At 36.3% G+C, this 22,215-nt stretch overlaps 1 protein-coding gene and 1 long non-coding RNA gene across 6 annotated transcripts in view; one reads left to right on the forward strand and one right to left on the reverse strand.

Annotated features, from left to right (window-relative positions):
• The window catches only part of Wwp1 (WW domain containing E3 ubiquitin protein ligase 1), an 84,446-nt gene that overhangs the window by 24,326 nt on the left and 37,905 nt on the right, over nt 1-22,215 (reverse strand). For all 5 annotated transcript variants that reach the window (XM_048358722.1, XM_048358718.1, XM_048358721.1 and 2 more), the window contains exons 9-17: nt 15,211-15,541; nt 9,522-9,617; nt 9,029-9,203; nt 7,249-7,303; nt 7,080-7,164; nt 6,836-6,964; nt 3,473-3,548; nt 3,305-3,376; nt 965-1,053 (exon numbers count right to left, since the gene is read on the reverse strand). In XM_048358722.1, coding sequence (XP_048214679.1) covers nt 965-1,053; nt 3,305-3,376; nt 3,473-3,548; nt 6,836-6,964; nt 7,080-7,164; nt 7,249-7,303; nt 9,029-9,203; nt 9,522-9,617; nt 15,211-15,541 — 1,108 coding nt within the window. The remainder of the gene's footprint in view (nt 1-964; nt 1,054-3,304; nt 3,377-3,472; nt 3,549-6,835; nt 6,965-7,079; nt 7,165-7,248; nt 7,304-9,028; nt 9,204-9,521; nt 9,618-15,210; nt 15,542-22,215) is intronic.
• LOC125360681 lies at nt 3,918-14,280 on the forward strand. The gene is made up of 3 exons (XR_007212789.1): nt 3,918-3,927; nt 4,757-4,759; nt 12,668-14,280. It is a non-coding gene; the product is annotated as an uncharacterized LOC125360681 (long non-coding RNA).

Consider the following 22,215-nt stretch of genomic DNA (forward strand, 5'->3'; position numbering starts at 1 on the left):
TATAGTAGAAGAAATTTCCTTGAAATTAAGGAAGATCTTAATTTGTTCCTTAAAAAAAGATATAAGCAATCAACAATGAAATTAACCTTAAAGTAAGGGACTGTGTGTGCAGACTCAGACACGTTTCCTACAGGGGCTAGCTTCATACTTACTTACATTCAATGCTAGAATAGTGAAGCAATGCCTACAGAGTATTGGAGAAGCATTATTTGAGATATTTATATTAGGTAAGTTGGCTAATCATATAAAAAGCAATAGAAAATCCTTTTTTCAGACATGCAAGTTTAGGAATATACAATCTGTGAACTTTTTTTTAAACCTTTTTATGTTTGTCCTGGGGCTTTTATGTTTGCCTGGGCACTGTCACTGAGCCTCTCTGTGCTCAAGGCTAGGTGCTCTATCACTTGAGCCACAGCTCTACTTCCAGTTTTTGAGTAGTTAACTGGAAATAAGAGTATAAGGACTTTTCTGCCTGGCCTGGCTTTGAACCTCAATCCTCAGATCTCAGCCTCCTGAATAACTAGGATTACAGGTGTAAACCACTGGCACCTGGCTAGCTCATGAACTCCTGAATAAAACATTTAATTATGGATCCAGCCTATGAGCACATGAATCAAATAAAGAATTTAGAATTAAGGAAACAATAGTATAAGAGTTGTATTAGCTAGGTATATAGGTATTTTTATTACATTGATACAGAAAAATGTCTACAACATATAAAATAGCCAAATCATTTACCCTCTTGCCTTTCACTTTTCCCCTCTCCCCCTTCCTACCTTATTTAATTGGGAATGCAGGAAATGAAATTCAAGTTCTCATGCATGCTAGGCTACACTACTCACAACTACATGCTCACCACTAAAATCAATCTTATATTTTCTAATTGTATAGTTCATCTTTTTAAATGCATATTCACTGTATATAATAAGAATGCTTATTTCAAAACAGATGTGTTTAATTTTACCTTGCCAGACCTCCATAATCAAGTCCTTCTTCTCCTCTAAATATTACATATAATCGCCTCCTCAAGTCATATGGTTTTAATGCCATGATCTAATTAAAAAAACATGATTATTTAAGTATACACAGAGTATAAGTGACTTCTAAAATAATTCAATCTATACTTAAACTATATTTTCAAATGATAGTGTCTTATCTCTAAATGAACACATCAATCTACTAAATTTTCATTGACTCACTTTTATACAATCATCTCCTCTTTTAATATTCAATGGTAGTTATACTTTGGGTTAGTGATAAGAAAAAAGAGTTTAATACAAAAGATTTCTTTTTTTTTTTTTTTGGCCAGTCCTGGGCCTTGAACTCAGGGCCTGAGCACTGTCCCTGGCTTCTTTTTGCTCAAGGCTAGCACTCTGCCACTTGAGCCACAGCGCCACTTCTGGCCGTTTTCTGTATATGTGGTGCTGGGGAATTGAACCCAGGGCCTCATGTATACAAGGCAAGCACTCTTGTCACTAGGCCATATCCCCAGCCCCAAAAGATTTCTTTTTTGAACTCAGGGCCTCAGTGCTATCCCTGAGCTTTTTTGCTCCAATTAGCCCTCTAACACTTTGAGCCACAGAGCCACTTCCTGTTTTCTTGTGATTACTTGGTGATGTCTCAGGGACTTTATTGCTCAGGCTGGCTTCAAACTGCGATCCTCAGATCTCGGTCTCCTGAAGATCTAGTATTACAGGCATGATCCACTAGGGCCCAGTGAGGACACTTTTAAGTAATTACAAAACAGACTTTCTCCTCATTCCTCAAAACTGTACCAATAAGTGACCTGTAATTTTTTCTGAACAGCAAGAGCTAAACAGCAAAATAATTTGTTTTATATCCAGCTTATATTTCTCATCTCAATGCTTATTAGGAAAGTAATGATACATTTGTATAAACTATAAAATACCTTAGTAATTAACCAAGTTTTCATACTTGCTAAGTTAACAATCAACATTAAAAATAAGTAGGCTTCACCTGTGGATAAAAATGAATTACTTCCACCACACATGTCAGAACCACACAGCAAGACTCAGTCAAGACTGGCAGGTCTAAGACAGAGCACATTTTACCAGCAGGCTTCTTCAGGGGCAGTTATAGGCTCCATCCCATCTAGCTATAAAAGACTACAATTTGCTCCCCATGACAGAATAAAGGAAAATAAAATCAACAAGAATTTAGATATAATTACTAAAATCAGCTCAACACCTTGGAGCAAGGTATTTAGAAAAGTGAAACACTTAATTTGCTAGGAATTTATTAACTCACACACACATAAAAAAAGATTCATAGTAGCTACATTAATGATCATGTCACTTAGTCTATAAGTACTAGGCAAAGAACAATAAGGTAAATAGCCATGCTCTCATGGAGCTTACATTCCAGTAAGGGAGACCAAGAAAATCCAACACATGAGGTATCAAGTTTTATGAGAAAGAATAAAGTAGGATAAGTGCTAGAATGTGACTATGAAGAGGGTGAGCAGGGATGGACATCTTAAACAGCATGCTCAGATAAGGTTGCTCTATGATCATGATATTAAAAAAGAAACCTAAAGGTGGGAATGAATTATTAGAGTTACTAATAGTCTCTGTTAAATTTATCATTAGCTTATTAATAGTAGCTACTAATGGAAAGTTCAAATGAAATACAGTATCTGCCAATTTAATTTAAATTTGTGAGCATTATCAATACCTTTTTTGTTTGAGGTAATAAATTCTTAGCTAAGTAAGTACTGAAACAGATCAACTTGATCTAAAAGTTGTGTACTGTTCATTGAGTACATAGACATCTAAATTCATGATGTAGTAATTGTCTCTCAGTCTCAACACCTTTACATATAAAAAGGAGAAAGGGTCACGAGGTGGTGGTGCATGCCTGTAATCCTAGCTACTCAGGAGGCTGAGAGCTGAGGATTGTGGTTCAAAGACAGCCTGGTCAGGAAAGGCCGTGAGACTCTTAACTCCAATTGACCACCAGAAAACTGGAAGTGGTGCTGTGGATCAAAGTGGTAGAACACTAGCCTTGAGCTAAAGAGCTCAAGAACAGTTCCCAGGCCCAGAGTTCAAGCCCATGACCACCAAAAAAAAAGAGAGAGAGAGAGAAAGAAACAGGATCTCAAAAGGATACTGTGAGGATGGATGAAATAACAAAGATAAGATGCAAATGTCAATCACTCAATGAATGCATGGTGAGGTTTAATACAACTATTATTATTAAAGTGATCATTCAGGAAATGGTACCCAAATCTTCAACTCCCATTCATTGTAAAGTTGTTTTTTCAGTACAAGAAAAGTTTCCTTACCTGTTGGAAGGAATCTTCAAATAATGTCTGCCGGGACACATTGATCTTTACATGACTGGGAAGTGCATTAGACTAAAAACAAAAATATCATGTAAGCCACAGTATACATATAGTATAAGGATCAGACTTAATGATTATAAAGATAAGATTTATTTACCACTGTAGTACCTGGCACAAATAACGGAAGTGAGCAAGTTTCCACCTAAAGCTGCGTTCATAAGCAATTTGTGGACCACCTTTTGTTCTACAGAAAAACAAAACAAACTACATGTTAATTCATAATGAATTGAGTATTTAATATTCAAAATGAAATCAGAGTGTACCAGAGTCCTACATATGACTAAAGAAAGTCATTTACAAGGAGAGAAATAAAGCTACATGCAATAAAATAGAAAGCTGAGCATAGGGTCAATCACAGCACCAGAATATACACACACTTCATGGAGGAACAAGTGCTTTCTTAAGGAATTAGTTAGCTAAAAAAATATTTTTTGTTGTTTATTAATTGAACACAAATTTTTTTACAAGGTGTTGTGCAAAAAGGGTACAGTTACATAGTAGGGCAGTGTGTACATTTCTTGTGATATCTTACGTCCTGTTTTTCTATCCCTTCTCTAGGTCAGGTAGACATATATACAATATACAATGTATCAAGAACATATACAGTATTCACAGACTTGGTCTCTACTGTCTCTCCGTCTCCCTTTGTTAACAGTCATATATCAGGGAGATCATGCCCCTTTGTTTTCTGTGTTCTAGGCTTGTCTCGCTCAACATTATTTGTTCGAGTTCTGACCATTTCCCTGCGAATAACAATATTTCACCATTCCTAATCGCTATGTAGTATTCCATTGTGTATAAGCACCATATTTTTTGGATCTATTCGTCTGTGGAGGGGCATCTGGGTTGTTTCCATATTTTGGCTATTGTGAATTGTGCCGCGATAAACATGGAAGTACAAATGTCTTTTTGATATCTTGGGGTTTGCTGTTTAGGACAGATGCCTAGGAGTGGTATGGCCGGGTCATAGGGTAGGTCTATATTGAGCTTTTTGAGAAACCTCCATAATGTTCTCCAAAGTGGTTGTACTAATTTGCACTCCCACCAACAATGGAGAAGGGTTCCTCTTTCCCCACACCCCCTCCAGCATTTGTTGTTGCCCGAGTTTAGAGTATAGGCCATTCTAACTGGGGTGAGGTGGTATCTCAGGGTTGTTTTTATTTGCATTTCCTTTACCACCAGGGATGTTGAGCATTTCCTCATGTGTTTCTTTGCCATTTTTATATCTTCTCTTGTGAAGTCTCTCTTTAGCTCCTTTGCCCATTTCCTAATAGGTTTATTGGAGTTAGCTAAAAATTTAACTGTATTACAGACTACTTGATTCAAATAAAGCCTTTGCTAATCCCTTAGTTTAAATGAGGATAGTCACTGTAGGTAAGAAAGACACAGAAGAAAGTTATAACAAATCCCAAGTCTATCCTGAGCAAAAAATACTGCTGGAGAAAATAAATGAAGCAAGAACAAATTTCTAGGAAGAAGTTACAACTAGGTCACATAAATCAGTCAGTGAGAGAAGAGGCAGACTGGTGAAATCTAGGAGTTTATTTTTAATCAGGATTTGCCTCATAGGAGAGGGCTTGAATCTGCTGTCTATTTAGATAGAGATAGCCTAACAGTAGGTACAAAGAATTTGCACAACTTGAGGGAATACTTAAGAGTAGAAAGAGTGTTCTCTTACATTGTCAGCTTCAAGTTAATTCAACAAAAATTAACTAAATGCGTAGCATGTTCACTTTTCCAGACAATGAACGCATTACTTATTAATAGGTAAAAAGTGCATTTTTGTGAAACAGGTATTTTGTGGAATAAGTAAGTACTACTGAGAGAGACAAAACCACAGGAATAAGTAAACTACATACAGTATGTGTAAAAAGGAGTTTGATAAATGGCTTTCTACTTAGAGGAGAGGTATTTCTCTTAAAAGCAGAAAGGATAGGACTTGAACATAAATCAAGTGGTAAAGCACTTACTTAGCAAACATGAGGCCCTGAGTTCAGTCTTCAATACCAGAGGGAGGAGAAGGAAGAATGACAAAGATTAGGAGTGGTACGGGAAGCAAAGAGTAGATTGATAAACAAGGGCTATTTGAGCAAAAACATGAAGAAGGAGAAGACATAAGCCACGTAGGTATTTAGAGAAAGAATATAACAAGCAGAAGGAATAAAGAAGCATAAGGAGTTTGAGGTATATACAGCCAGGTGGCCTGTGAAGGTGGTGTATAGTGAATAAATAGGAAAACAAGTTGGAGAGATAACAAGTCCAATTCTACAAGGCCTGATAGGTCATTATAGAGATTCGACTCTATACTGAGGACACTTTTGTACTAGGAATTGACTTCCTATTTGGAAATTTTAAAAATCAGTCTGTTCTGTACAGAACAGGAGAACATCATACAAGGTGTGAACAGAAAGGAGAGAGAGAGAGCAAGAGAGAGAGAGAGAGAGAGAGAGAGAGAGAGAGAGAGAGAGAGAGACTCCAATGTCACTGCAGACAAAAGAAAATGGAAGATTACACCAAACGGGTGATGGGAAAGGTGGTGAGATATAGTGGACATGTTCTCAAGTTGAGAACAAGGAAAAATCATAAGTGATAAAAGCTGTTAGGAAGGCACACATCTGACACTGTGAATTTACAAAAGACTTTATGACATGCTTCTGCTTTCTAAAGTGATAAAAAGAGATCATACATGACACATGAGTAAGGATGAAGGCAAGATCTGTGAACTGCTTAATTAAGGAATCTTTATCTGGAAAACTCAGTTTTACTCAAGTCTTATTCACAGATGTTGCTGGTGCAGTATGATGTGGCATCTAAGAGCACAGACTGGGGATAGATTGCTTTGTTCTGAAACCAGCTCTATTTCAGGCCTTATAACATTGCAGTTAGCTGTGCTTGTTTCAGCCATGTACTAGGTAAACAGGAAAATAACTACTTAAAGGAGCTATTGGAAGATTAAAAATGAACTAATAGATACAAAGTTCTTAAAACAACCCTTGACAGCTATTAATCACAATATATATTTACTATTGTTATATGTTGTATAATATATAAAATAGTTTATGTTATATAGTTATATGCCACAAAGCCATTCTGGAATAAGACAAAACAAAGACAGAGATACTAGAGTTATTACTTGTGCAGGTTTTCTTTCTTTTTTTTTTTTTTTTTTAGCCAGTCCTAGGGCTTGGGACTCAGGACCTGAGCATTGTCCCTGGCTTCCTTTTGCTCAAGGCTAGAATTCTACCACTTGAGCCACAGCACCCACTTTCTGTGTATGTGGTGCTGAGGAATCGAACCCAGGGATTCATGCACGTAGGCAAGCACTCTACCACTAAGCCACATTCCCAGCCTCCTATGCAGGTTTTCTTGAACAGGAAAATAGAATTTCCTACTCAATTTGAGGCTGCATTAGAGACTAAACCCATGTTTTCATTAAGTACCATATAAGGTATTCTTCACACTTTCACTTACACAGATGACTTCCCATTGCGAGGATCTTTGAAAGTTGTTGTCCTTGTGTTATGATCAACAAAATACCTAACACCTTCCCGAGTATACCTAATTTCCCAGCCTTCCGGTAGAGGTTCTTCATTCTGTAAGCTAAAAGACAGAAGTTGCAATTCCCAAGTGAATATTTTCTAAGTACTAAAGGCTCATTGTTTTGATGTACAGTTATATGCAAGATGACTTAAATAAAGCTGCAGTATATACATACCCTTGAGTTCTAGGATCTTCCCACTGGGTTGTTTTTGTGTTGTGATTCACAAAATAAACCCTGTCCGTTGAATCCACTCTTTTTTCTAAAAACAAAGTGATGCAATATTTACATAACTATTTGACTATAGACCCTGCAAGTTGTTTTCATCAATATTCTATCAACTTACCCCAGCCTGGTGGTAAAGGTCCATATGGGTCATTTTCTGCAGCCAACATTGAAGCCTGGTTGGAGAAAGAATTGAGTGCAGAAATAAAACAACAGAATTTCAGTATAACAGTAGAAATATACTAAGGCAACACGGCAGTCGCATCTTACAATTTAAAAAATATGCATTTTAATGAAATGCTATTCCATTATCAGAAAGTTGTAAGCATAATAGCAGCTAATCAACTGATATTACCAGTTTTGCAAAAAAGATTTAGAAATAACATATTGATATCAATATTTTAATATTCTATTCCTTCCATAATGATCTATAGAGGAGATAGAAGATGAGCAAGGAGCATGTAAGTATTACGATGTTTAAATAAGGAAGCAGTTGTTTAAAATATAAAACCAAAACAAAAATTTAAAAACAGAACTATAACAGGGCCCTTTTAAAACAAATGCTCATAAATACAAACAATATTAAATTCTAGAATCATTTTTGTAGAAATAAGCTTTATCTACTACTATATTTGTAGAATTTACATATTTTCTGCCTGTTTATACATTATAATGTATCAATGTATTCAGAAAATATTCTATCATGAATTTTGAATATAAAATTATTTTTAAAATAATCACTTGTAAACACACACATATACTAGCACACTTAATTAGCACACTTAACTAGCACACTTAAAGGGGCCTCATTGTGGTGTTTCTATACATGTATACCATCTACTTTGATCAAATTCATGCCCTCTATTACTTTTTCTTCTCCATTTTTAAAACACTTTTAATGAATTTCATTATGTCTTTTCAGACATGGATACAAAATACTTTAATCACATTCACCCCTGCTTCACCTTCTGACTTTACCCTTCTTCCTTCCCTGGTTCTCATTCTCTTTAACAGTCCTCATGTTCTAAATTGTTGTCATTCTTTAATAATTTCTTATTGATAAAGCATATCAATGATGGATACCTTAGAATACTGGTACAGATATCTCAGTATATATACAACAGTATATATTTTCACCTCTTCTTTCTCAATAATGAAGCTACCATTTATCCTTATGGATATAATTCTCATCCTGCCTTGTGGCTGCTTTGGTAGAGTGAGAAGTTCTGCGAAATAGGCAGAAAGCTATGGTGTGCATATCTCTTGCTAAGAAAATGGCAAGGGCTTGCTAAATATGAGAGAAGAACAAAGTGTCTTTCCTTTCAGTTCTCCTTTCCCTTTCTTCTCGCATAGACTCTGGAAATCAGAACTGGAGGGAAGTCACACCATCTTCTCAAAGCCACAAGTATGATGCATCATAAGGACAGGTGAGCTAAAAAGCAGAACTTGGTTACTTCATAGCATGGTGAGCCAATGTAGCTCTATCTATCTATCTACTCATATCCCAAATTTATCATTCTACTGAAATAACTATCCTCAGTCCATTTAAGGAAATTGTTACAGTAGAAAATATTTCAGAACTATATCTACTACCCTTGTCCTGCTGCCCTAAGGTTTTCAGGCTCACAGCTAAGACTCATAGAGAAACCAAATCAACATTCACAGTACATAATTTCTTATTTATTATATAAAGATTGAGCATATCTAATTCAAAATCTGAAATGCCCCAAAGCAAGAAATATTTTGAGTACTCACTCTATATATGCATCAGAAACAATATTTTTTAAAACTTAACTTAAAAAAACTGAAATGTAGTCTGTTCCACTTTAGAACATGGCCAAAATAGAGAGAGCAATGGCAAACACAAAGGCTGTATTCCCATGTTATAAACTACTCATTACCGAATAGAGGTATCGTTGGTTGAACTGTTGCATTGCTCCCTGCAATTGGTTCCGCTGAGATTGCCACTGTTCAAAATTTCGAACAGATTCCATGGTAGGACGCTGCCATGTTGTTGTTCTGGTATTATGATCCACATAATAAACTCTTCCACGATCATCAACTCTTCTTTCCCAACTATCACAAATAAATAATAATATTCCATAAGAAACTGAAAACTAGTTAGTACTTCACTGAAATTAAAGATCAAGACTAAGACATAACAAAATAACCTTTTGTTACTTTGCTGACAGAATCGCGATGTAATAGTCATTCATTTAGGCCCATCCACTCACGGCCATAATATGTGGTTTATTTCACTGAAACTACTGTCCAAAAATTTGGCAGGGCCTCTTTAAGTTGATCTTTAGAACCTTTTATGCAACTAATGCCGTACAAATAAATTAAAAATTACACGTGTTAAAACTAAAAATGAAGATAAAGATGCAACATTACCCTGGGGGTAAAGGTTGTGGTCTCTCCCATGTAGTAGTTCGAGTATTATGATCCACATAATAGGTTCTACCATGAGGATCCTTTCTCTGTTCCCATCTTTAATAAAAATGCAATAAGATAAAAGACAACAGATAAGCACAATCGGAAAAATTACAATCAGCAAAATTACGAGTTAAATTTTAAATATATATATATGTTCACATAAGAAAATTATAAAGGTATTAACTGCATTTTTTACACTTTCAAAACATATTTATTGTCTTTAAATAGATGTACAAAGGAGTTACCATTCAACAAATCAATTCGTGAATACAATGCATCTTGATGCATGTCAACCCTTTTATTATTCTTCCCCATCCCTCCCGACCATTCTCCTCCCTTCAATTTTCTTAATTTTGTAGACTATGCATTGAATTTTATGACTGTATTCTTCTCCCTTCCTCTCTTCATTCATCTATTCATCCCTAGATTCCTCTCTGCTATGGCTATTTCAATCTCTTTAATCATTCTATATAACAATGTTAGAAAGTCAAACAATAATTGTAGCTAGCAGAGAAAAAATTTGAAAGTTATACTAATTTATAAAGTTCCAATTATCAGATAAAAATATAATCAAAAATAGAGGAATCTCATGCTATTATCAAGCCCAAGGCATAAAATACTATTAAGAAATATCAGTTCTGCCGATGACTTCAAGATTTTACCAGAAATAGCCTTAAAAGTATATAGTATTTCTGCTTCCTGATAATTCATCTTTTGTATATATAGCATCTTATTGAGCACCTCTATCCCACATTTGGTTTTGATAGACCTCTGAATTTACAGACAATCTTATCTACTTATTTCTATCTCAGATTTTCAGCCTCTCATTTCCTGTTTGCTTCCCATAGGATCTATATTTCCTTTTTTCCATTGTTAACATATAGAAAAGCAAAGTTTGAAGTAAAAAACCTGATAAATTTTAGTTTAGCTTTGTTTTCATATATAACAGGTTGAAAGTACTTTTCCTTTATTTGAAACAAAGGTGTCCAATTATATAGTAATTGATTTTTAGAAAACCCTTAAGTTACTTCCCACAAATTATCTTCATACACTGAGGCTCTTTTTTTTTTTTTTGGTCCATCATGGGGCTTCAACTCGGCCTGGGTGCTGTCGGTGAGCTCTTTAGCTCTTCAGATAACACTACCACATGAGCCAAAGCGCCACTTCTGGTTTTCTGGTGGTCAATAGGTGAGAAGACTCTTACAGACTTTCTGACCTGGGCTGGCTCTGAACCGCAGTCCTCAGATCTCAGCCTCCTGGGTAGCTAGGATTACAGGCGTGAGCCACTGGCGCCCGGCTAAGGCTGCACGTATTAAAACTAGTCTCTACTACTAGATTGGACTGTCCTTAACATGACATGCAAAAGTAAATTAATAATCTGTTGAAGCCTCACCTAACAAATCTAAATCATACAATAATTTACTAACAACGAATAATAGAGTCCCAAGTTCGTAGTTGTACAGAAGCATAGATTATTAAACTTCCCTATTAAAAACCACAATGGTATAAAATGCTACAGAAATGTAGATATTTCTTACTTATAAGAAATTTCCCTAGAAATAAATGATAAGTTCAAATTTACCCAAATTGTTTGAGTAAAACAGTAAGGAAAATGTAGGATTTAAAAACACAATTTCAACTTAAAGGTATTTCAATAATTCCTGTAACATTACCTAGCTGTATGAATGCTTAATTACATAAACAAATGAGTACTAGAAGACTTGATTTAGTTTCCAGAGATTCCTAATATTGGTATTTGATTTTTTTTAGATATTCTCATCATCGGTCCTGAAATTTGTATTGCTATTATAGCAATAATTCCTGATTTCAAACCTTTCTTCACAAACTATTATTTTATATTAAGCTTCAATTTTTATCAAAATTATATAATTTTAATATAGCTTAATGCATTCATGTACAGGTATGTAATTATTTGCACCTTCACATAAATTAAACAGTTATGTAGTTTGTGGAGTTCACTGTTAAAACAATAGTTCTTATTGTATCCTTCATTTCATTTCCCACTTCTAATGACAACATATTCAAATCTTTTCAATTCTCTGGTATTTATCTCTTTTTCTTGTTAACATGCTGTTTCTATTACTTATTTACCTTCAAACAGAATGTATTGATTTCTTCTGTAAAATTTACCTTGAGTTCTGAACACTTAAAAACTAACTTCTCAACAATTTCAAGTTCAAAACTTACTCTGAGTTCAATCCGCAGTACTACCATAAACAAATACAAAAAGCAGAGTAAAAGGCTGGGGTTGTGATTCAAGCAGGAGAAGGAAGAAAGAGAGGAGGAGACGGTGGGTGAGAGAGAGAAAGAAAGAGAGAGAGAGAGATGAATGCTATACTAGAGGAAAATAAAGCATGTGAAACAGTTAAGAAAAAAGAGGAGCTTAATTCAGACAGGAATCCTGAAAGGCCTCTTGAATGAGGGAATATTTTAGCAGTGACCTGAGTGTGGTTTATGCTGGAATGTAAAGAACAACAATAGTTAGAGCTTTTTACAATAGTTAGAGATTTTTACTTAGGCCCAAAACACTCTGATGTATTCACGGGGTTAGAACAGTCTTGAGAATACCACCCTGGTGAATGTCATGCGTTAACATTAAGTAACTGGAAGCCCTACAAGCATGGAACACCACCTCTCCCCTCCCCTCCTCCAAAATCAACGTTCTATAATCATTTCAGTGAAATTACACATACTTTACGCAGATACCTAAGGAAAGAGCGAGAAAATATTTTTATATCTCTCGATTTTTAATCTCTGAAATATACCAGTTTTCTAGACCTGTGCTTTAAGTTAATCTTGATACACACAACTTTGCATTTCACCTACAAATAAAGAGAATCAAAATTATGGCTCTAAATAATGTTATTTTATTTGTTTTTGTTTTGGCAGTCCTGGGGCTTGGACTCAGGGCCTGAGCACTGTCCCTGGCTTCTTTTTGCTCAAGGCTAGCACTCTGCCACTTGAGCCACAGCGCCACTTCTGGCCGTTTTCTATATATGTGGTGCTGGGGAATCGAACCCAGGGCTTCATGTATAGGAAGCAAGCACTTTAGCCACTAGGCCATATCCCCAGCCCATAATGAGTTATTTTTAAAAGCACTTAAAAGCAGCAATTCTTAAGATAGTTGTATATTAGAATCACTGACTAAAATGCTTTGAATCTATGTTATAGTTAGCTAAATAATCTGTTAAATCACCAAAGGGAGATACACAGACCAAGATTTTTTAAGCAAGCAAGAAAGATGATGTGGAGTTAAAAACTGCCGTATCAGTTACACAACCAAGTTTACTTATGCCAGAAAAAATACACCTGATTCCATTTCTCCTCTCTCTCTACCATGACTCACAAAAAGCTTCGTATGCTAAACTTTTACGATGATATTAAGATCCATATCACCCTAAAAGATTATTATCTATAAAGTTTTATATCACAACTTAGGGCAAGAAATATATTGTATAAAAAATCTGTGTGTTCTACGCTATTTACCTACAGATACTATGCACACATATGTACATATCAGAAAAAAAAAGTTTCAGGAAATAATGCTAACATTTCTGGGTGATGGGGTAGTACTTAAGTTTGACCTTAAGAGCCTTGTATCACTTGAGCCATGTCTCAACTGCTTATTCTCACTATGTGGAAAACACTACAATACTTCTCATCCTAGCCTACACTGATTTACTTCCTTATGTGTTCAAATACTGGTCACAACCACAATTTTAAAATACTTATTGAAATTACTGCAAATTTTCTAATACACAGATGACAAATGGTGGCTACAGGATTGCTGATGAATTGCTCAGAGAATAAAGTTAATACATTTGTTTTTTTGAACTAGAATGTATAACTCAACTCCAAATCTATTCTGATAGTCACTGAAAGAGCCTAACAAGATGAAAATCAGGCCACTTCACTATTAAATTCCTTAATGCTTTTCAAAACTCCTCAATCCTTAGCAGACATACAACAATATTTATTCAACTGTTTAATCTTCATTGTTATAGTCCTTGCTTCATAAAGCCCTTCTTAAAGCCCTTGCTGAACTTAAAATACTGACTCCTGCCTTCAGTATACTATTTTCCTGCATACTAGAGCTGGTACTCTGGAAAATGAAATCTTTCACTCTTGAGCTCCCTTACTTGATCTGTTAAGTCCTGCTCCTCTTTCAGAAAGGTTCTTTCATGATCTAGATGTCATCTCTCCCAGACTCCATTTTTTACCTCAAAATGCAGGACATTCCTCTGACCCTCTACTCAACTCTGCCTATATTCCCATTCCATAGTATCCTATATATTGCTGGTAGAGCTTTACTGTACTGTACAATAGTTCATTGTCTTTACCCTTTATTAGACCATGAGGTTCTTCACAGCAAGAACAGCATCTTATTATGTCTGCATAAACTGAAGGGTGAATAAGTGACTGAGATTAGTGACTAAATTACCAAACATAGACATAGCACAAGAAATTTTTGAGGAGGAAGTGAAACATAACATATGGTCTGAAATGCCTACAATAAACAGAAGGAATTATCCCAAGAGGCAGCTAAAAATAATGTTAGAGGAAGATAGAGAGTTTTAATAAATAAAATGACACAAGCATACAGACTTGCCAGGGGAACAAGATACCAAAGGCTGAAACTGCAATTAAAAAGTGGGGAGAATGGAGAACTAGATGAAACAAGAAAGGGTGCAGGGGGTGGGGAAGTCCCAAAGTAGGAAAGAAGCATGAGTATAGATACTGTGATGAGCAAATGAAAGCACTAGGTAACTAAACACCCCAGAAGGATAGTTTCAACAGCTATACATTGACACTGATTCTGTAATCTGTGTTTACACTGTTATTACTGTACTTTTAAGATATATTACATGCACATGTATTCAAATATGAACCCATATAGAAGGCAATAAATGACTATTTCTTAATTAGCATCACCAGTGACAAATAGAGTCAAAACAACTAAGTAAGTATAAGTACAGAAGGGATGACTATAGCTAGAATAAAGACAAACATTCTTTAAGAAAATCATAGGGAGCTGAATAGAGAGGGACACATAAAAGAGACTAATAAAAAGTAAGCAGCAATAAAAACCTGAGGTTTTTTTTTTTTAATAACAGGGCCCATGGAAAGGGCTGGAAGACTGTCACCAGCATTCAGTATTAACTGAGGAAATAGACTACTAGTTGTTCTCAAGGGTGAGGCTTGGAGAGAAGAGTGCACAGAAAGCTGCAAGACTAGCATTATGTACTATCACTGTCACTCTCATCAAAAAGGAAAAATCAAATTAAGAATATCTTACAAATTAATATCAGGTTCTTTTTTCTTCATACTGCACATACTTCAGCTAGATGAACAATTGTTCTCAGATCCAAAAAGTACTTTCATTGGAGAAAAAAGCATATAAATCATTCCAACTTCGATTTAAAAATTTTCAAATATTAGAAATATTTTAGCAGAGAGGAAAAAGTGTTAAAAAATCTAAATGAAATGAATCTAACCAAAGTACATTATATGCATACAGGCAAATATTTTAATGAAACCCCTTTGTATAACTAATTTATGCTAATAAAAGCATCATATTTATACATCCAATATCCATATAACTACTAATTAAATGAAAGTCACATACCCTGATGGCAAAGACTCTGTGTTTGCATTTCCAGACTGCTGCCGAAGAGGTTCCACACATCCATCTGGTTGCCTTAATTTGTCAAAAGCAGAACTACTTCCAGAATTAGAGGAATTAAGGTCTAATAGATTCTGAGCTTCAGGTCCCAATTCTGTACTGACAGAAGGAATACATTCATTGTGTTCTGAGGATGCCAGTAGCTCCTGAACAGGAGAATCTTCGATGGTAGTGCTAGTGCAATCTGAAGTCAATGTGGGTTCTTCGGATGGTACCGGAGTACCCATGGCAGAAGCATTAGCAATTAGTGCAGATGAAGATGATTCTCCATTAACTGAGAGGGAAAAACAAAAAAGAGGACCTATGAAGTAATAACAAAGTACCTAGTTACCTAATTTATACTTCAAATCAGAATTCAGACTGATCAGGACCAGGTACTGATGAACCTAAAAGATTACACTTTTTATAGTTCACATTTAAGGATAAGTGTGTAAACAATAAAAATTTAAGTAGACATGCTAATAGCCTTGATTTAAGGAAACAGAAACCATTAGCATATAAATGTTTCTCTTCCAAATTATCATTCTGTGGGACAATCTACATGAAAAAATGTTTCTCTCAATTCCCCTTTTAATGTACACAAAGGAAATGTATGATTCTACATTTGCTGAAGATATAACTGTCCTGAGACCTACTGACATTTTTTTTTTCAGTTGGTCTTGGGGCTTGAACTGTGGGCTTACGTGCTGTCCGAGCTCTTCAGCTCAAGGTTAGTGCTCTACCACTTGAGCCACAGCGCCACTTCTGGTTTCCTGGTGATTCATTGGAGATAGAAGAGTCTCGTGGACTTTCCTACCTATGCTGGCTTTGAACCACAATCCTCAGATCTCAGACTCCTTGAGTAGCTCGGATTACAGGTATGAGCCACCAGCATCCGGACCCACTGACATTCTTAAGTTTCATGTTTTAAGTGTAACTGGTCCATTCCCAGTATGTATACACTATAAAAGTTTGTAAAGTTAAACTTCAAGGAAGAGGATTCATGATGGTGTGCACTAACATACTCCAATGGCTACAGCACAACTACTCAAAGTACTACAGTGAGTCCACTGAGACCCATAGGTTCTAACACAGTATATTACAGAAAAGTACAGTAATCACTCCCCAAAATGCCAATAGGAAAACTATACTATACAGATAAAATATATTTTGTATATGTATGTGTGCATATGCATGTATGAATGAAAACACAATGATAAAACTCATTCAAAAGTTACAAGCCGGGTATCAGTGGCTACTCCTGTAATCCAAACTACTTAGGGAGGCTGAGAACTGGAAGATCAAGGTTCTAAGTCAACCTAAGCAGAAAAGACCATGGAATTCCATCTCAAAAGTAACCTGCATAAACCAGTCTGAGGAAATGGCCCAAGTGGTAGAAAAGCAGCCGAGCTGTGAGCAAGAAAGCTGAGAGAATGAGGCCTTAAGTTCAAGCCCCAAATATAGGAGCAAAAATATTTAGGTAGTGGGAAGGGGGTAAATTTGATATGTTTTTGTATGCAAACACCACAATGAAATGCTTTTCAGTCGTCCTTTGCTATATGGCTCACTTATTGTGGCTTCAGTGTATTGAGAGTTCTTTAAAAAATACATAGTGATCCCTCGTTTATTGTGAGAGTTCTGTTCCAGAGACCCCTGTGATACGTGAAAATCAGTAAAGTAAATAAATAGGGAATCGGATAAGTACTTTCAAGAGTGACAAGTTATTTAAAAAAAAAAAAGGAGGCAAAACTCCTTAGGCTCACTTGGGCTTTCTGTCATATGACCTCTCCTTCTGTATATGTTCTAGACATGGCCTTTCTCTTCACATGTCAAACAAATGGGGCCATATCATCTCAGACTTTCAGCCTCCAAAACTGTGGGCTAAATAAAATCTCTTCTTTATCCTCAGGTGTTCTGTTATTGGAACATAGACTAATATACCACTTTGTACCTCCAAAGCAGGAGGATTATAAGTTCAATGTTAGTCTAAGCTACAAAGCAAGACCCTGTCTAAAAGCAAACAAACAAAAAGTCAATATATACTTAAGAGTGGATGTAGCTGTAAAGAAGAAAAACATGAGTAAGCCATATGGTAACAGTGAAGTTTTCATATTGTGACTGCTGTGCCCATTATATGAAACATACCTATGTCAAATTACACAGAACTTAACGCACTCACATGAAATGAAAGCAAAATTATATGAAAACACTCTGTAGTTTGCACCACTGTCCATTTCCTGATGCAGATAATTTACTATAGTAATACAAGCTGTTAATACTACAAATATAATATTCATGGCTATTTTAACAATTCTTTGGGGAAGGCTCATACATGGGACCTTCCTATACATTATCTTTGTAGTTCTTTAATATAAAACTTAAGGAAAAAAAGTGTTATAAATTTCTGAGATCAGCTAGCTCTGGCTGAAGAGACTGAGCTTTGATCAATTTTATTTTTAAAAATGATGACTATGTATTACAAAAAGACCCATTTAGGGCTAGGAATATGGCCTAATGGTAAAGTGCTTGCCTCGTATAAATGAAGCCCTGGGTTTGATTCCTCAGCACCACATATATATATATATACATATATGTATGTACATATATATGTACGTATATATACATATACATACATATATACACGTACATATATACATATACGTACATATATACGTACGTACATATATACATATATACGTATATACATATATACATATATGTACGTACGTATATATACGTACGTACATATATATGTACGTACGTATATATGTACGTATATGTATATATGTATATATATGTACGTACATATATACATGTACATATATATATATATATATATATATATATATAAAAAAGCCAGCAGTGGTGCTGTGGCTAGTGGTAGAGTGCTAGACTTGAGCAAAAAGAAGCCAGGGACAGTGCTCAGGCCCTGAGTTCAAGGCCCAGGACTGGCAAAAAACAAACAAACAAAAAAGAGACCCATTTAACAATAGTTAAGGATAAGGGAATTAAATGGGAATGAATATATCGACTATCTAAAAACTGTAGTAGTTTTGTAAGCTCATTTAAACTTTCAAAACAATCCTATAAAACCTCTTTTTAATATAGGAGCTAATTTTGAAAATGTTTCATTTGTCCAAGAGTACCATTAACTGATTAAATAGCTGAGCTCAATCCTACATGAAGCCAAAATCAACTCTTCACTACACTGTCACTGTCTCTCTTCGGAGGCTAAAATTAAGTACTAATAATCAAAGCAACTAAATCTTTTATAAGTATCTTAAGACTATAAAGAATAGGAAGGGAGGAAAAGCCTTCATGTGTTATGGTATGCAGGAAGTTACCATCTGTCTCAACTCCTAGTGCTTGCTATTCTAGAATCTTTATCTGAAACGCTAGAGAGCGTAACTTTTTGGCCCTCAAAGGTCATGAAAAGTAATAAGGCACATATATTTATTACATACTACATTAATACCAGAGTAGAGAATGACACATTATGATTAAATTTGTTAATTGTTTCATAAAATATGGGAATATGCATCATGAACATGATAAATAAAACCTGTAGGGTTTATTTTTCTGGAGGAACATGGCAGTCCAAATTCAGGACTTGGGGGGAAACTTTGGGGCCTGAGTGCTGTCCTTGAGCTTTTTTGTTTGAGATTCTCAGTGAAGAACATGGAATAAAGCAGCAGTTCTGCTGAAGCCCTCAGGGAGAATGGGAGGACATATATGAGAAGAGAACAAGGGATTGTATGTCCAGATAGATAGCCAAAGAACCAGAAGCTAAAGAACAATTCAGGGGTCAGGCTCACACTCAGAAAACTAAAGACAGATTATGTGACACATGGAATATGTTCTTCTCTACCCTCATCCCATTTACAACTCTAACAACAAAAACTTAGTTCTAAGGACCTTACCTTAAACAAAGAAATACTGATTTGTGCCAACATCTTAAAGAAATAGGAACTGCCCATTCCTGGAAAAGGTACCTGAATTCATCCTCCTGGTAAGGGATGATGAACATACAAGAAGATATCCATTAAGTGGTTGCTATCAACAGGCTAGGTTCCGGAAGTCTTATAAAGTAGGCAACAGAATGATGACAATACGATTGTTTTGTAAGACACCTTCAATAATAATTAGAAGATGTAAAAAGGATGGAGAATACTATTTGAAGCCTATCATTCTACAATCAGAAAATACTAAATTAATTCCTCCTTCCTTAATTATGTCAACATCTGAATACACCCAAACACTAAAACATGAAACTAAGGGTCAGTAAATTATTTTCACTAATCTATTCAGATAGGTAATCACTTCACAAATAAGAAAGTTCCATGGACTTTAAATAGAGAGATAAGAAAACAAAAAGGAGAGTTGTATAAACCTTTCTAAAAGAAGTACTCAACATTTTCACCTTATATTCTTTTCATGAAGTCAAGAGTACTCGAGTCAGGCTTGGTGGTTCACACCAGTTACTCCTAGTTACTCAGGAAGCTAAGATCCTAAAGATCTAAATTCAAAGTCAGCCCAGGCAGAAAGTCTGAGACTCTACCTCCAAAAATTATCACCAAAAAGCCAGACTGGAAGTATGGTCAAGGAGTTGAGTGCCAGCCAGGCCCTTAGTTCCAAATCTGGTACTGGCCAAGGGCTAGGGGAAAAAATAAAGAGTATAGATTAGATATAAATGATAGGCTCTGGTATCTAATTGCTGTCAGAAAGAACTAGCTCAACCTTTTTTTTTTTTTTTTTTTTTTGCTTGTTTTCTTTCTTTGCCAGTCCTGGGGCTTGAACTCAGGGCCTGAGAAATGTCCCTGGCTTCTTTTTGCTCAAGACTAGCACTCTAACTCTTGAACCACAGCGCCACTTCTGACTTTTTTCTATATATGCAGTGCTGAGGAATCGAACCCAGGGCTTCATGTACATAAGGCAAACAATTAACCACCATATTCTCATATTCACAGCCATATTCCCAGCCCCTAGCTCAACCTTTCTTAATTCAAAGATAATCATATAAAACAACTCATTTATTTGGTCATATGAAAACTAAATTTAAATAGCTATTCTTAGAACTTCTTGGGTAAGTTTATAAGGAAATTATACAATGAAATACAAATTTTTAAAATATGTGAATGAGTACAATTTTTCTTCATTGTTTAGTATGGGTAACTACTTGGGAACTTTAGTCCTCTTGGCTAAAAAGTATTTTTTGTATGCCATATCATGCAGAACTCTGGTACTCATTTAATCTGTGTTTATATTTTTAAAAAATATTAGTCTGTCATCCTGTAGCTGGTTCCTCAGACTATATTTTAAAAACTGCAAGTTTTAACTTTTTTTAATAGCCAAGCTAAGTATTTAGAACATGTTGTTTTGGCCATCTGTAACATTAGTTTTAACTTATTTGCATTATATGTCATTGTTGTGCCAAGACGCGAAACGACCACCAAGAAGGCCACCGAGACTCAGACGTTCCGAAATGCAAAAGCAAGGCAAGGCTTTATTCAAGCGAGCTGCAACTCGGGCCTCGTCCTACCCACCGACACAGCAGAGGTTAGGAGGGAGCCCCGAGCTGTGATTACACAGGGCTTATAAAGGCAAAAAACAAAGTTACAACAATCAGGTGTTCAAGCAAGCAAGATTAGGACACAGGTACAAATCTGATTGGCTCAGGGTTCGAGGCATTCTAGGGATGGTAAGAGTTAAGCATTCCCAGCGGTTAGAGTTCTAGACCGACTGGGCCGTAATGGGCTTGTCCTGGGTCTGCTCACAGGGCCTGCTTATCTCAGGTTCACGTGGTAAAGTGGGGTTCGCGTGGTAAAGTGGGGTTCACATGGTAAAGTGGGGCCTGACTTCAAAGTCTGGCACTTCATTTCCCCCTTTTTCTTTTTGGTACCTTGGGAGCCAATCATGGCTCCATTCTGTCCATTTCAATGGCTTGCATGTCTAGGGGAGGATATAGAGGTAAGGCATGGGCCAGTAGGGCCCAAAGTAGTATCCAAAAATAACTCTGGTACCTCGGTTTTAAGGGAGGCTGATGGGTGAAGATCATCCATCTACTGTATCTTCTTCAGGCTGACTCAGGGGCATTGACCTTACCTAGCCAGGAACCTATAACCTTAGTCTACTTTACCAAGGGACTGCACACATCAAACTGGACAGGACTCCTGCTCATCACACTCGGGAAGTCGCTTATTCAGGTTCAGGTCCAAGTGATCTGGCACATCCCAGTTGCCTGTGGCCAGATCACATAAGTAAGTCTGGCCACCAGGTTCCTAAGGGCGCTTCCTTAGTTGCTAAAATAAGGGGGTCACCCCACTTTGGAGTGAGCTGCCAAAATAATTGGAAAGGATGGTGAGGGTTGACAGGCCTTGCAATTTTTAACAATATCTTCAATAAGTTGATCTCCTTGTCTAATTTTCACTTTGGAGTGTCGGAGCAAGTCCTGCATTCTTCGGGTTCCCATGTGAGCAGCTCAGTGGATTCTCTTAAGGATCCCCTTACCCAGCTCTTATGGCAAGATAAGTTTCCCTTCACAAGTTTTCCACCAGTCATTGTTTCCTTCTCTGTTTGGGGTTTTGTGGGCCATGGGATTTTTCTTTATCCACTCCAAGTCTTCTTGGGAATACTGGGGCACAGGAGGCAAGGCTCATGGCCCTGGGTCTACTAAAGTCCTTACTTTTGCTCTGGGCTGAAGGGCTGCTTCCTTGGCTACCAGGTCGGCTAGATATTTGGTGGCTTCATATAGAAGCTTGGCCATCTCAGCAAACCCAGGTATCCACAGCCGGCAAAAAGCCTGCTGTTGCTGTTCCCAGGAACTCTGACTTGTCTGGCTGATTTAGGCACAGGGATTTTTAGCACAATCTACGTGCATCTGACAGCCAACGCTTGCTCTCTTTTAATATGAAGCCCAGATGGGTGACTTCAGGTTTATAAATTCGTGCCTTTTAACATTCTAGTTTGTAA

This window comes from Perognathus longimembris, chromosome 12 (genome assembly GCF_023159225.1).
Source record: "Perognathus longimembris pacificus isolate PPM17 chromosome 12, ASM2315922v1, whole genome shotgun sequence".
NCBI lineage: Eukaryota > Metazoa > Chordata > Mammalia > Rodentia > Heteromyidae > Perognathus > Perognathus longimembris.